The sequence below is a fragment of the Nyctereutes procyonoides genome, unplaced genomic scaffold (assembly GCF_905146905.1).
Source record: "Nyctereutes procyonoides isolate TBG_1078 unplaced genomic scaffold, NYPRO_anot_genome, whole genome shotgun sequence".
In the NCBI taxonomy this organism is placed as follows: Eukaryota; Metazoa; Chordata; class Mammalia; order Carnivora; family Canidae; genus Nyctereutes; species Nyctereutes procyonoides.
In genome coordinates, this window is record NW_026575020.1 from 36,620,491 (window position 1) to 36,636,151 (window position 15,661).

The 15,661-nt window shown below is 47.8% G+C and overlaps 1 protein-coding gene across 2 annotated transcripts in view; it reads right to left on the reverse strand.

The window, feature by feature from the left end:
• The window catches only part of PTPA (protein phosphatase 2 phosphatase activator), a 30,667-nt gene that overhangs the window by 13,625 nt on the left and 1,381 nt on the right, over nucleotides 1-15,661 (reverse strand). The window contains exons 2-5 of one of the 2 annotated variants that reach the window (XM_055324964.1): nucleotides 11,002-11,099; nucleotides 7,978-8,064; nucleotides 2,676-2,801; nucleotides 674-791 (exon numbers count right to left, since the gene is read on the reverse strand). In XM_055324964.1, the coding sequence (XP_055180939.1) occupies nucleotides 674-791; nucleotides 2,676-2,801; nucleotides 7,978-8,064; nucleotides 11,002-11,099 (429 nt within the window). The remainder of the gene's footprint in view (nucleotides 1-673; nucleotides 792-2,675; nucleotides 2,802-7,977; nucleotides 8,065-11,001; nucleotides 11,100-15,661) is intronic. The other variant, XM_055324974.1, reaches the window with a different exon arrangement.

A 15,661-nucleotide genomic window follows, 5' to 3' on the forward strand; every position in this document is an offset into this window, starting at 1 on the left:
AAACCTGCTCCCCAGCAACAGGGGAAGCAGAAGACAAAGCCTCCCCAGGACCCAGTTTCAAGGGGACCCTTTTCCAGGCCTGCCTCAGTGGCCTGTGTTTCTCTCGAGGAACCCAAGGCCCAGGCAAGGTGAAGGCCAGAAAGAGCAGCCGCTCTTGCACTTGCTGCTTCAGGACAGGTCAGGAGGGTGCGCCTACCAGAACAAGGTCCTCCTCAGCTACCACCCACTCACTGCCTAACCAGACAGCATGCGCCCTCTTCTGCAGAACTCCATAGCACAGACACTGGCATGTCCGTGTACCACAGCGTGTACCACAACGCTTCCAGAGGCTACAGAATGCTCTCATTTCTCAAGGTTCTGGTAAGGGGTCGCCCTAAGATATAGTAAGTGCTCAATAAATTACTTTGCTGCTGGTGATAAGCTCAGAGACCATCTTTTATAAGGAATGGAAATCGGGGCTGCACAGACACCAAGTATGTGGCATCAGCTCCCCCTGGTGGACCAAGACGGAGCAGCAGGAGCAGCACCAGGCCTCCCTGCACCCAGGACAACTGCAGCCTACCTGGCCCCAAAGGCTCTTGCTCAGAGGGCCCTGAGACAATCCAGAGCAAAGAGGAAGGAGCCCAAGAAGAGACTGCGGTGAAGCCAAGTAAACACAGAGAGCAGCAGGTACCTGTGCCATAGTCGATGCGTGTGGAGTTCCCCACTGACTCCTTTAGGTAAACGGCCACCTCAGGCACAGCAGCTGCCAGACAGGTGGGGACCACTGTGGCCACCAAGTTTTCTGCTTCCTGATAACACAAGAGACACAAAGTGGTGGCAGCAGATTAGGCAGCATCCTGGTAGGCAGGCACCCAGGAGCAGCATTTGGCTGGGGCCCAGCGGGCCATGCCAGGCCGGCCTGGCTCCCTGCTCTGACTGGCTACAGAAAGAAGAGGGAAACATTTACTCTTACACCATAGAGCAACTACCCTGGGGTGGTTTCTAGTCTGCGGACCCTTCCTCCAGGGGACAAGGGTGTGGGACAAGATAGGAGGGAATTGCAAAGAAGCCATTCGACTCCCTTATCCCGTAACTCACTGATGTCCTTATAGGCACCATCTTTCTTCATACTCCCAGGGTAGCAAGAATCTGTGCCATATGTCCACCAAAAAACATAGGAGAATGTTCATAGCAGCATTATCCATAGTAGCCCTCAACTGAAATGTCCATCAGCAACAGACCATGGTGTGGTTAGGTGCTGAAACACCACACCACAATGAAAAAGCTCAGCTGCTCCACACAACATGGGTGACTCGCAGAGACAGAACACTGAGCAAAAGAAGTCAGACATTTATAAGAAATTCAAAAACAGGTAGCACTTATCTATGGGATAGAACTTAGAAGAGTCTGGAGGTGGATATCACCTCAAAAGGGGCACAAGGGTCCCGCTAGAGTGCTGGAGTGTTTTAGAGCTTGATACAGGTGGTGGTACAAGGGTCAAAACCTACGTTAAGGTCCATCAAGCTGTATAGCTATGTTGTGTTCACTTTCCTGTAAGGTAGAACTCAATAAAAATCTTAAAAAGAAAACAAACAAACAAACAAACAAAAAACATGTACCCTCTTAAGATTTCAGGGGCAGCCCCAGACTGCTCTTAGGCAGGGCAGCATTTTGCTGGGTCCTTGGGACTCCCCTCTGCTCCAGGCAAAAACACAAGGTCAGAGAAATGAGGACTCAAGTTGCTTTAGGTTCAGTCTATGGACACCTGGCAGGAAAATCTCCTAGAGACCTGAGGAAAATCTGGATTCCCAGGCCTTACCCTAGACCTACAGGACTCTGATCCTGCATTTTAATTTTTTGTTTGCTTTGAACAGGTATCGCTGTGATAGGATTCAAAAATAAACACATTAACAAAATTAAAACGCACTGAATTCTACTTAAGAAACCAATATTGCACTAAATGTTAACTTCCTGAAATTGAAATAAAAATTAATAATTTGAAAAATCAAGAAAAAGAAGTACAATACTAAATTCTTTGGGATTTGCCAAGAAAATATCAAAAAGTAAAAAAGCAAATAATTACACATATTACAAAAGGGATGCATTGAGAAGTTTCTAGCCCCCTTCCCACTCTCTCCTGCCCTGAGAGAAATCACAGCTTTATTAGCCTCTTGTATATCCTTCTAATGGTGTTTCTTTACACAAACTGAGCAGTTTGCGTAAACTAGGTCATCAGGAACTGATGTTTCTTTACGCAACCAGATCTTTTCATTTTTCCCTCCTTCCTACCAAGAAGTAGCTCACCATATGTGTCAGACTGACCCCAGGTTCTTCTTCAACTGAATGATAAATCCCAGACTGCCTCACCCCAGGCTCCAAGTAGGTCTCCTAGTCTTTCTCATAGCTGCATAGCACTCCAGGCTAGCTCTACTAGTTTATCCAACTGACCCCCTACACATGGGACACTTGGGACATTTGAATCTGTAGCTAATGCAAACGATGACCTAATTAACAGCCCTGTGCAGAGGACTGGGCATCCACAGTGGTGGTTCCCAGAAGATGACGGGGGCAGAGGGTAAATACATTGGTACTTTTGGTAAGTGGAATTTAACAAACTCCCCAGAGATGCTGAGATACCTGAAAGCTCCTGCACCCCTGGCCCAGTCCCCAAGTATGTCCTGTGACAGCCTTACCTCGTCGAGTTTGGCATACCAAGTCCTGTAGGCCTTGTTCCCAAATCGAGAGGGCTGGTCCACCGGAGGGATCTCATCAATCCACCTGTCCAGTGTGTTGAGGAGGGCGACCAGTTTCTCAATGGCCTATAATAGGTAAAGTAGAGGGGACAAGCCACAATGAATGACGAGTGGCCCCCAGCTAGAGCCACAAAGGGAAGTCTCACCTGCAGCTGGACAACGACCCCTAGGCATGGCATTAAGTGGTAAGGGTTGGGGAGATCACACACTCCTACAGGATGGAGTTTTTAAATCCAACTGTCTGCCCCGCATGGGAGCCTGTGTCTGTGTCTCTGCCTCTGTGTGTGTGTATGTGTGTGTGTGTGTGTGTGTCTCATGAATAAATAAATAAATAAAATATTAAAGAAAAAAAAAAGGGATCCCTGGGTGGCTCAGCAGTTTAGCGCCGCCTTCAGCCCAGGGCGTGATCCTGGGGTCCCGGTATCAAGTCCTACATTAGACTCCCCGCATGGGAGCCTGTGCCTGTGTCTCTCCCTCTCTCTCTCCCTCTCTGTGTCTCTCATGAATAAATAAATAAATAAAATATTAAATCCAACTGTCTGGTGGGGGGTGGGGGGGGTGGCGCCTGGGTGGTTCAGGCGGTTAAGCGTCTGCCTTCAACTCGAGTCATGATCCCAGGGCCCTAGGACAGAACCCTGCGTCGGGCTCCCTGCACAGCGAGGAGTCTGCTTGTCCCTCTCCCTCTGCCCCTCTCCCTCATCCATGGTTACTCTCTCTCTCAAATAAATAAAATATTTAAAACACGGGTTCCGGGGCACATGCTGCCTGGTAGCCTGCCTGATTTCCTCATAAGCCTTATCCCACATCAACATGTAAACATAATTTTATGACAGCCTTTAGTAAGTCAATAGTATTTCATTGTGCCAACATACTATGATTTATTGAATCTCTCACTGTTACATATTTGGCTTATTTCCAATTGTCCACTTCTACAAACAATCTGGGAAGTCTCCTTCAGCAGAACCACTGGGTCAGAGGTCCAAACCTCTGTAATGCTTTGTTGGGCTGCAGTTTCAGGGAGCCCGTCTCCCTACACCTTTCCCACAGTAGGTAGAAACCAAGACACGGAATTGGTGCCACAGGCCAGGGCAGCATTAACAGAATGTTACTCAATCAGGAGATCAGGTGAAGCTGACTATCCAAAACACAGGTCTGGAAGGGCAGCTAGAAAAGGGCTCCTTCTGGGTGTGGCTTGTAAAAAAAAAAAAAAAAAAAAGGCCAGAACGAAAGGCTAGCAGAGGGTGTTTAGAGGCAGGCAGCCCTGGGAAAGAAGACCTTGCCAGGAAGCAGGTCTTGCTTGTGTCCACTGGGTACCAAGAGCACAGAGAGAGACTTCCAGAAACCCCTGATACTGGGTAGGACCTAGCAGGGTAGTGCCCACATGAAAAGTTCTGAGGAGGAAGGCAAGGCTCAGTCAGGTCCACTGCTGCATTGCGCAGGCTCTGCAGAGGGGCAGTCAGAGAGCTCTGGGAGAGGGAACGTGGACTTGAGCTAATGGAGTATCTGTCAGCCAGTGCCCATCCTCCCCAGTCCCCCTCAACACCCCTCCACCCCCAAACAGCTCCAGGAGGTACAAATCACTGCAGGCCACGTAAACAGCACCCCCTGGCATTATACAACGTGACAGTGGCCTTAAGGATACCATCCTCCACCTCCCCTCTCAGGAAAAGTTACCTGTAAGAGGGGAAACTCCCTTTATACCTCGCTGAGGCAGAGGGCCAGGGTGACATAAAGCTGCCCAGCTGTAATGTGTGAGAAAGTGCTTCCAGAGCCCAGCTTTGTGAAGAACTAGGTCACCAGGACCTGATAAGGACAGAGCAAACCTGACCCCATGCTGCAACCAGGACTCGGGAGTGATGAGGTGGTAATCTGGCCCCAAGAAGTACCAGCCAGGCCCGACTCCCGGGCCATCCCAGTCCTGGGCCAGGGCTGAAGGGGATAAAGAAGGTGCTGGAAGGCTGTGGAAGCCAGGCCCCAGCTGCCAGCTCAGCTGGGGCAATGAATAATTAAAAGGCTCCTTGCTCCTCTTTCTGGAGAGGGCTTTCAGAATGCAGGGGCTGCCTCTATTGTCTGACTGGCTGGGCCAGAGGGGCTGTGAGCCAGAACCCTCAGGAAGCACAAATAATAATTTGAACTACCGTCCTGCTTCCTCACCCAGGGCTTCCTCTTGGATTTCATGGACCAATAAAATTTTCTCTAAAACATTACTTGCCAGTGTTTTTTTTTTTTTTTCTTTGCTCCCAACTTAAATATCAAACAAGAATAAAAAGTAATAATAATCCTTTTTTTTTTAATGACTTTATTTATTTATTCTTGAGAGACATAGAGAGAGGCAGAGACACAGGCAGAGAGAAAAGCAGGCTCCATGCAGGGACCCTGATGCGGGACTCGATCCCAGGACTCAGGGATCACGCCCTGAGCCAAAGGCAGATGCTCAACCACCACTGAACCACCCAGGCGTCCCTAATCCTCTTTTCTACTCATATTTTGCAAAACTCAAAAAAACCCTGAAGATTAGGACAGACATAATCTCAAACTGAAGGAGAGCCTTCTAAACATGGGTCTAGACAGTCTCACCAGATTGCCCTTGCTTGCTCCCTTCGCTGCTGCTGGTCTGGAAGCTGCCACCTAAGGCAGCTCCATCTGCCCTCTCCCCAGCTGCCAACCCTGTGGGAGGAGGGAGGACTAAGAGGAAACAGGCGCCCCCAGCACCTGTGCCGAGGGGGCCCCCCTCACACCCATGGGCTGAGACCACATGCTGTCAGTCGTGCCTTCTGCTGCCCTGCCAGCTGTGGGCAGAAGCTGGAAGACCTCTGGAGACCAAATTAGTCACCTCTGCCCACCAAGTGATTGCCCTGGCACTGGGATGAAGCCTAGTTCAGGAAGAGCCCCCAGCTGAAGCAATCACACCACTACTAGAGGTTAGAACTGAAAAATAGCTAATGATAAGAGCTAATGTGCCAGGCACTGTGCTAACATCCCTATGTGTGGGATTCCCACTGAGTCCTCCCCAGGGGCCATGAGTCGGTCTGTTGGCTCTTCCACTCATAGATGAAGAGATAGAGGGTCAGAGGGGACAAAGCCACTCAGCTTGGAAGGGAGAGGTTATCAAAATCCAGTCAGCCTGACTCCAGAACCCAAGCACTTAACCATGCTACAATCCTGCCAGAAGAACAACTCCTGAGCTAAGACAACACCTGGCTGGCGTGGAGTCTTACCATCAAAGCGTGAGGGTCAATTATGGGACCTGAGAGGGATTTGGAGGCTCAGGATCTGCTGGGGTAATTAGAACATCCCCCTATAATTAGCCTACCCCCACCACACTCCCTGCCCCCTGAGCACAGCCCAGCTTCCCTCATCATACACTCAAGGACAAGCCCTCTCGTCTCTCAACCCACAAACTCAGTGGTGGACCAGCTCCCAAGAGAAGGAGGTCTATCCCCAGTACAGGCCTGGCTCCCCTCTAGTGACAGAACAAGACCTCAGCCTCCCACCAGCCAGTTAGGGCCCAGGAAGAGGCAGCTCTCTGGGGCAGGGCAGGAGATGGGGGTGGGTGGGAGGGGGGAGGGAAGGCAGCGGGGCAGGGGCTTTGAAATGAGCATTGCCCTGCTAGCCTCAGGACAGGTGGAAAGACCAAGCCACAACAGGGTCAGGCCTTACCCGACAGGGTGAGATAAGGCACTGAGAGGCAGCTCAGGCCCTGGTGTCTGAGATAAGAGTCTCAAGATGACTGTGGGCCAACTAGGATAAGAACCCAAGAAGCCACTGGAGGCCTGGGACCTAGCCCTAGGAGGTGGCATCCAGTAAGGGCAAACAGCCTGCAAGCCCACACCCCCACACCCCCCCCCCCCAGCTCTTGTCCTCTCCGAAAACCACCTGTCTCTGAAATAGCAGCCAGAGAGTGCCCACCCTGCAGTGCATGCCCTAAACTCAGTATTCCCACTTCCAGGAATGATTCCTTAGGAAAGAGCATCCACAGGGATGCCTGGGTGGCCAGTGGTTGAGCATCTGCCTTCAGCTCAGGGCGATCCTGGAGTCCTGGGATGGAGTCCCAATTCGGGTTCCCCACAGGGAGTCTGCTTCTTCCTCTGCCCATGTCTCTGCCTCTCTCTGTATCTCTCATGAATAAATAGAACCTTTAAAAAAAATGTCTTTAAAAAAGGAAAGTGCATCCACAGATCTATATGTAAGGATGTTCAGAGCACCAATATTTAGGGACACAATCTCAAAGTCCACAGTCAGGGGCTGTTTAAACAATGAGGGTGGGCTCAATGAGACAGCCATTTACATAGTGGAGGGGCAACAGGAGAGGAGGGGCTCACATGGCAGGTCTGGCTGGCATTACCAAAACTGTTCCCAGGGCCACCCCAGGGAGGTGGGTAGGAGGGAGAAAATCGAGAGAGGTCAGCTTTTTGTAAATACACTTCTATTACTGTTCCCTTTGGTGAGCACACTTACTTCATTTGTGATCTTTTTTCATCTAAAAAGTTACATAAAAACACCAGTTAGCAAAAATGCAGGCTGTAAGACATGTACTTCCCTTGATCCCAATTTTATAAATCTCTATCTATTCACAGATTGAGGAAAAGGAAAAGATTAGAAATACAAACACTGGAGATCTCTGGGTGGCTCAGCGTTTTAGCGCTGCCTTCAGCCCAGGGTGTGATCCTGGAATCCTGGGAACAAGTCCCACATCGGCCTCCCGGCATAGAGCCTGCTTCTCCCTCTGCCTGTGTCTCTGCCTCTCTCTCTGTCTGTGCTCTCATGAATGAATGAATGAATGAATGAATGAATGAATGAATGAATAAATAAATAAATAAATAAATAAATAAATAAATAAATAAAATATTTAAAAAAAAAGAAAGAAAGAAAGAAATACAAACACCAAGAGGCACCTGGGTGGCTCAGTAGGTTGAGCGTCTGACTTTTGGTTTTGGCTCCAGTCATGGTCTTTGGGTCCTGGGATCGAGCCCCGCCAGGATCGCACTACTATATCAGACTCTGCTCAGTGTGGAGTCTGCTTGTCCCTCTCCCTCCCCTTACTCATGCAGGCTCCCCCCACTTCAAATAATAAATATTTTTAAATAAAAAAAAAGAAATACAAACACCAAAATGTCAACTGCACATGTCCTTGGGCAGTCTTATTTTCTGCCCTGGCGTGTTGTGGGCAACAAGCACATGTGATTCTCCATAGCTATTCTGGGAAAGGCTCTTCGGTGGCAGGTTCCCTGCCTGCGCCTACCTCAGAGACTTTGTACTCAAAGGTCAGCTTCTTTCCCTTCACACCTTCATTGAGGGTGAGGATGAATCCGATGTAGTCAGCGTATGCCTACCAAATAAAGTGGGGAGCGGGGAGGGAGAGGAATGTCAGACCCCTGACCCTCCACCCCCCTACCCAGCCCCCAGCTCCATCCAGTTGCCAAAGAGCTCCAAGCTGTCCCCTGGTCCCCAGCCTGCCAGCAAGGGAAGCAGAATGATAATGCCAAATACCCCACCCGTACCCTCCATCCTTAACAGCTGGCAAGTCAATGACCATGATTACACCTGGATCCTCAGCCAGAACATGCTCATTACTACCACCAGGAGGTCCTTTACACAACCCCACAAGGTAAACACTCACTGTCCTCATTTTATAGATGAGGAAACCAAGGCTTCACTTCAGGAGAGGCGACTTGCCCAAGGTCTCCTAAGACCAAGATCTCATTAGATATGGAGCTAGGACCCCACAAGTCCTACAATTATACTACACCACCAGGAGTTCAAGGAATTCCACAAGGGTTCCTCCCCTAGTAGGCTTCCAGATGTTTCCCCCCACCAGACAGGCCAGGATGTCAGACTGTAGTGCAGCCCGTCTGCTTCCTAGAGAAGAAACAGTTTTCTGCCCACGGTCAGGTGTGCCAGCACACCCATCCCTGGCTTCCAATTGGGCACTGTCTTCCCTGCTGGGCTAGGGTTACAGCCAGCACATGGGTAAGAAAACAGTGAGGTGCAGGCCTCTGAAGAAGTAGTCCCAGGAACAAATGACTTCTGTTTGGTCTCATTTCTTTTCCATCTCGGCTGCCTCTCAATCTCTTCCTTCCTCTCCTTATCCAAGCTTTAGAGATGGCAGCAGCAGCCACAGCAAGCCCTGACAACTGACCATCCAGCATCTAGAAAGGAACATTTCCTGTACCAGGACCTTCCTACAGCCTGTGGAATGAAAATGAAGGGTCACAGGGCAGGTCTGAGCCCTCGTCCTGCCTGCGGCCAGTGATCACAGTCATTCTTACAAATTACACCGGATGCAAAGACAGAAAGCAGCAAGGGGCAGTGTCCTTGCTCCCACACAGGCCCGAGTCTCTTGGTGACTAAAGCTCAGGCCATTCTTATAAACATACCTGTCTCCACCAACACCACCATCCTCATCCCTGTAACAGTAACAATCATGCCTGCAGGTCAGTACCCCTCATGAATGCTTAGCGCTGGGTCAGGTGCTTTTTGGACTTTGAGTCCTTTAAGCCTCCAAACAACCTCATTTTTCGTAGAAGAAACAGACTTGGCTAGCTTAGGCACATTACCTAAGTCACAAGAAGAGGAAATGGCAACCCTGGGCTTCAAGCTTTGATCTCTCTGACCCTAAGTCCATCCTCTTGCTGCGCTCTGCTGCCTAATCAAACTGTGTGAACCATGGCACAGAGTCCCTTGTGAAGTCACACACTTGAGTGGTGAGCTTTAGAGCAAGCAAAAGGCTTCTACCCAAGATTGTTCAACAATACTCCATTAGAAGAACTAACCAATGTTTCCCAAAAAGTGTTGGCACCTACGAAGGGCCAGATAGTAACTATTTTAGGCTCAGCAGACCATAAAGTCTGGTTTACAAATTCTCAACACTGCCAGTTGAGTGCGAAAGCAGCCATGGACAATACATAAACAAATGAACCTTGCTGTGTTCCAATAAAACTTTATTTACAAAAACAGACAGAGGTCCAGATTAGGTAAGAAGGCAGTAATTTGCTGACCTATGGCCTAGAGCATGGTGGCTCAACCCATGGCTATCTAGAGACAGAGGACCTGGGCGTCAATCTTGAATCTCATCCCAACCACTTGCTAATGCTACCATCTTGCTAAATTTCTTTATCTCCTGGTCTCACTTTTCTCACCTTCAAAATGGAGATGAACACTGAGTCTACTTCCCAGAGTTTTTGTGAGGATTAAATGAGCTAAAAAATACCTGGCACATCATAAACACATCCTCTTTGGAAAACAAAGAACTAAAGCCATATTTGGATTCAGCAATACTGTAGGTTCAAGGCAGACTCAGGGTTCTCAACCCAAGTGATTTAGCTCCCAGGTGACTTCTGACAGTGTCTGGAGACACTTTTGGTTGTTAATAACCGGGGGGAGGGGTGCTGTTGGCATCTAGCAGGTAGAAGACACAGAAGTTACTAAACATCCTACAATACACAGGACAGCCCCCTACCACGAAGAATTATCTACTCCCAAATGTCAACAGTGCTAAGGTTTAGAAACCCTGAGGTAGAGCAACCAAGATGATGAAAGGAGTCAAACCGTGTCCTCTGAGCAGCTGTGGGGACTAAGGTGTTTATCCTGGTGAAGATCTAGGGGGAGAATATAACTCAGAAAAGTCACGATAACCATCGGCAAATATTTAGAACGCAGGCTTATGAAAGAGGAGCCAGAAAAGCTTACATGGCCCCAAGAAGGACAAGCCATGGCAAATGCAGGGTGTGGGCTTAGTGTAAGCACAGCAGACTCCCCCCACAGAGAATGAGCCCTTCTGTACCAGTGACTCTCCCCACCCCAGCTGAGCAGACCAGGGGTGGGCACCTGGCTGTAGCTGGGACCAAGGCTTTCCCTGGGGATTTGAAATTGACTTTTTCTTAGTCCCAATCTTTCCACAGCCTGTGCCAGAAGCCCGGGAGGTAGAAGCTGTTCTTTTCTGCCCACCATTGGACTGAACAGCACAGAAAGCTGGTCAGCACTTCCTCTTGCTCCAAGTCCTAGTTCCTAGGTGTTTTTAGGCCCAGCCACCTTCCTGGCCTAGGTTTCAATGAGATAGATAACCTCCTCTTACTTAGATATGCTGACTCCCAGACTGGCTGTAACTTCTCCCCATGAGAGAGAACAGCTGGCTCCCCATCATCTCTCTCCCCAGCTTCTAACAGCTCTGGTTCCAAGAGCAAGAAAGGTCAGGAGCTCATGGTCTCTGAAAAAGCACAAGTTCTTCATCCCAGCTCTGGCTCAATACTGCAGACACCACGGGTACCTGAGAACGCTTCCATTTGCCCATATCTGGAACTGTGTGGATCTCCTTTTTCGGAATGATGAAGTTCTGAGTGGCTGGAGGGATATCCTCCGAGGAATCTTGACAAAGAAAGTGAAAAAGCAAACAGATAAATAGAATCTTCCCCTCAACCCAACTTCCTCCCTTTCTCCCTCTCTCTCTCTCTCTCTCTCTCTCTCTCTCACACACACACACACACACACACACACACACACACACACACACACGTTTAAACCAAGACTCTAATCCCCAGTCCCTAGGGTAAACCAGACACGTACTCCCAGGACAGAGTAATGGCTTGTTAAAGCCAAGCCCACCAGCCTCCTGTCTTTCCTTCAGCAGCACAGAGCCTGGCCATACTCATGATCCCCTCAACAACTACAGGTTCAGTGGCGCCACGTGCCCTCACCTCCTGGTCCCTCACCAGAGAATGGTCAGAAAAATAAAACCAACTTGACCTTTTAGACAGAAGCAGGCAATTCAAAAGGGGAAGAAAATACAAATGGCCACCACCAACAAACATTTGAAAAAGATTGCCAACCTCTGAATAAGCAAAGAAATGTAAATGAGACGGCTCTTCCAAATCAGGGTGGCAGATTAAAACCATCTGGCATGAAAAAAAAAAAAAAAACCATCTGGCATGGACTGGTGAAGAGGAAGCAGGAATTCTCCAGTACTGCTGGTGGAAGTCTTGGTAGAATCTGCTGAGGCAATTCAGCACTGACTTTTGAAGCAAAAACCACACAGACCCATTGAGCCAACAGTTCTACTTGTAGGCATCAAGCCTTCACGTGCTCACAGAAATACACAAAGATGCATATAAGGGCACTTACTGCATGGAAAAAGGAAACAGCCCATATATCAATTGATAAGGCAATGGGTAAATAATAATATGGCCCATATAATGGAAATCTTCAGCTTTTTAAAAGAATAAAACCTAAACTATTGACATAAGAAAACAGCCCAGATATTAGTAAACGAAGAGAGAAAATTAAGCTACGTTATATACAATATAATCTCATTACTGCGAAAATAGCTATACATACTGTATAAATATGTATCTAAAAGCACGTACATTGAAAAAATCTGAAGGATTAACCCCAAAGTTAGTTAATAGTTATCTTGAGGAGGTAAGATTTATAAGGGACTTCCATTTCTAAGCTACAAATTGCTATTAAAAACTAGCATACAGTATGGGGTGCTGGGTGGCTCAGTCAGTTGAGCACCCAACTCTTGATTTCAGCTCAGGTCATGATCTCATAATCTCAGGGTCATGAGATGGAGCCCCATGTCGGGCTCTGCACTGAAAATGTGGTGCCTGCCTAAGATTCTCTCTCCCTCTCCCCTCCTCCCACTTTGAGCTCGCTCTCTTTAAAAAAAAAAAAAAAATTAGCATTCAGTACTTTCGTAATCAGAAAAAAAAAAACAAAACTATTTTCTGTATTCAGAAGTTGAGGAAAGGGGGATCCCTGGGTGGCACAGCGGTTTAGCGCCTGCCTTTGGCCCGGGGCGCGATCCTGGAGACCCAGGATCGAATCCCACATCGGGCTCCCGGTGCATGGAGCTTGCTTCTCCCTCTGCCTGTGTCTCTGCCTCTCTCTCTTTCTGTGTCTCTCATGAATAAATAAATAAAATCTTTAAAAAAAAAAAAAAAGAAAGCTCAAAAAAAAAAAAAAAAAAGAAGTTGAGGAAAGGAAAACACAGGGTAGTCTCATGTGCTGACCTACAGGCAAACTTCACACCAAAGCCAACTGCTTAGTATGAGTGGCCTCTCTAGCCAAAAACATCTGGTCCACACTGCAGGATTCCCTTTACTCTGACACTGGAAATACAAGCCCTCAGTCTCTTCTCTGTAATTCCAAAATCCAGAAACTTCTAAAAAGTCAAAGTTCTTAAAATAAGTTTGGCACAAATTCATTTGATACAAAAGTTAAACCTAAACCAACATGAGGACATTTACAGGCTTTGTGGATCCCTCATTAGGAATTTAGGTTTTGTTGCAGAAGTGGTTTTTGTTTTGTTTTGTTTTTGTTTTTGTTTTTTGCAGAAGTATTTTTGTTTGATTGTGGGGTGCTGAAATCTGAGAAACTCTGAATTCTAAAATACACCTGACCCCAAGGGTCTTGGATAGGGGCTGTGCCTGAATCTAGTATTGAAGTTCTGTTGGGGCAGCCCCGGTGGCGCAGCAGTTTAGCGCCGCCTGCAGCCCGGGGTGTGATCCTGGAGACCCGGGATCGAATCCCACATCGGGCTTCCTGCATGGAGCCTGCTTCTCCCTCTACCTGTGTCTCTGCCATTCTCTCTCTCTCTCTCTGAACAAATAAATAAATAAATCTTTAAAAAAAAAAAATGAAGTTCTGTTGTAGGGGATCCCTGGGTGGCTCGGCGGTTTGGTGCCTGCCTTTGACCCAGGGCGAGATCCTGGAGTCCAGGAATCGAGTCCTGCATTGGGCTCCCGACATGGAGCCTGCTTCTCCCTCTGCCTGTGTCTCTGCCTCTCTCTCTCTCTATATATATATATATATCATAAATAAATAAATATTTTTTTAAAAAATGAAGTTCTGTTGTAGTAGTTAACACCTTCCTTTAAAAACACAAACTTGGGGATCCCTGGGTGGCTCAGCGGTTTAGCGCCTGCCTTTGGCTCGGGGCGCGATCCTGGAGTCCCCGGATTAAGTCCCGCTTGGGTTTCTGACATGGAGCCTGCTTCTCCCTCCTCCTGTGTGTCTCTGCCTCTCTCTCTCTCATAAATAAATCTTAAAAAAAAAAAAAAAAAACTCTCAGGATGCCTGGGTGGCTCAGCAGTTTAGCGTCTGCCTTAGGCTCCAGATGTGATCCCAAGATCCGGGATCGAGTTCCACATCAGGTACCTTGCAGGGAGCCTGCTTCTCCCTCTGTCTGTGTGTCTCTGCCTCTGTGTGTGTGTCTCTTATGAATAGATAAATCTCTTAAAACACACACACACACACACACACACACACAAACTCTCCAAAGAGAGTCACTCATGACATATAATAAATCTGTCCCCCTGCTATCCTCCTAAAACCTAGCTGACTTGGCTGCATGGAGAAAGGGGACAGGTGCCTGAGATGGTTCTGGAACTTGTGACAATTGGGAGATTGAAGCATTCCTGAAGAGGCCCTGAGGAAGCAGAAAGTGCTATGATACCTGGAGACCTATGGAGGAGAACAGAGAATCTGGGAGGAGAGCAAGCAAGGCAAACCTCTGCCTAATTCAAAATTCAAACCAGAGCCCAAAAACCAAATCAGAAACTCTCTTCCTCCTCCCACCTGTTCTACAAGCTCTGTTCCCAGAACCCAAAATTAAGGCCCTTACTATTAGTAAATTACTTTAAGACACTATTAATTAGGCCAACCTGGGTGGCTTAGTTGGTTAAGCATCTGCCTTTGGTTCAAGTCATGATCTGTGGGGATCCAGCCTACAGGGTTCCCTGCTCAGCAGGATGTCCGCTTCTTTCTTTCCCTCTGCCTCCTCCCCCTTGCTCATGCTCTGTCTCTGTCTCTCAAATAAATAAATAAAATCTTTTCTTAAAATGCTATTAAATAAAAAGTTTTATATAGGTCAGGCTGGTAACCTACCTCATTGGGGTTTGTTTTTTAAGATTACTTATTTATTTGAGAGAGAGCAGGAGCAGGGAGGAGAGGGAGAAGCAGGCTCCCTGCTGAGTGCGGAGTCCTGACTCAGTCTCGATTCCAGGACCCTGAGATCACGACCTGAGCTGAAGGCAGACGCTTAACCTACTAAGCCACCCACATACCCCTAACCTCATTGTTTTTATGGGAAAATATGTTCCATGTTCCAAATAATCAACTTGCAAATGATCTTTAGGAACAGAGTGCCCTTCTGTAAGTAAGTTCCCTGTCAAGAGACGGCCCTTCTGAAGTTATTTCACAGGTGGGAAGCCCTCCAAGCCAGGCCTAGTGTCAAGGGAATGGCTACCTTGTAGGAAGCACTGCAACAACCACTAATGAACATACACATGTTGTTACCAGAATATGCAATCCTCAAATCAAAGAACCAAGCCTTAAAACCTGAGACTGTGATAACTGAGCCCCTCCAGCCTCAGATTCTATCTCTGACAAGGTGCCATGGGACAGGTGGATACCCTACAAGCTCACAGTGTAAGATGGAAATATCTAGAGTTTTAGAGATGTTTCCTAAAACTCCCTAAATGTATAATGTAATATCATCTATCGTTTGAGAACCAGCCTACAGGTTCAACCTGTTCTACCTTTTAAAATGACAAGAGCAATCAACATTTCCTGACTACCCCTCATGCCCTATGTTTTGCCCTCGTAATCTATGGAACACATACTACAACTCTGTGGGGAAAGTATAACATACCCATTTTCAGAGATAAGAAAGGGCTCACAGAGAATGTGATCTGCCAGGCAGAGCCAGGTCTGTACAACTCTAAAATCCAAGGTTATCACCACCACACTGAGTGAAGTGGTTCTTTCTACTTGTTCCAAAATGTCCTGTTTCAAACTGCAAAGAAGGACCACCTCCAGGGACCTGGCTCTTTCCAGCCATAGATATCTTCCTCGAGCTTTCATCTCTTTTAGTGCATGGGCTGCCTCCTCAACCACCCAACTTTGGAGAAATATTCATCTCACTGAGA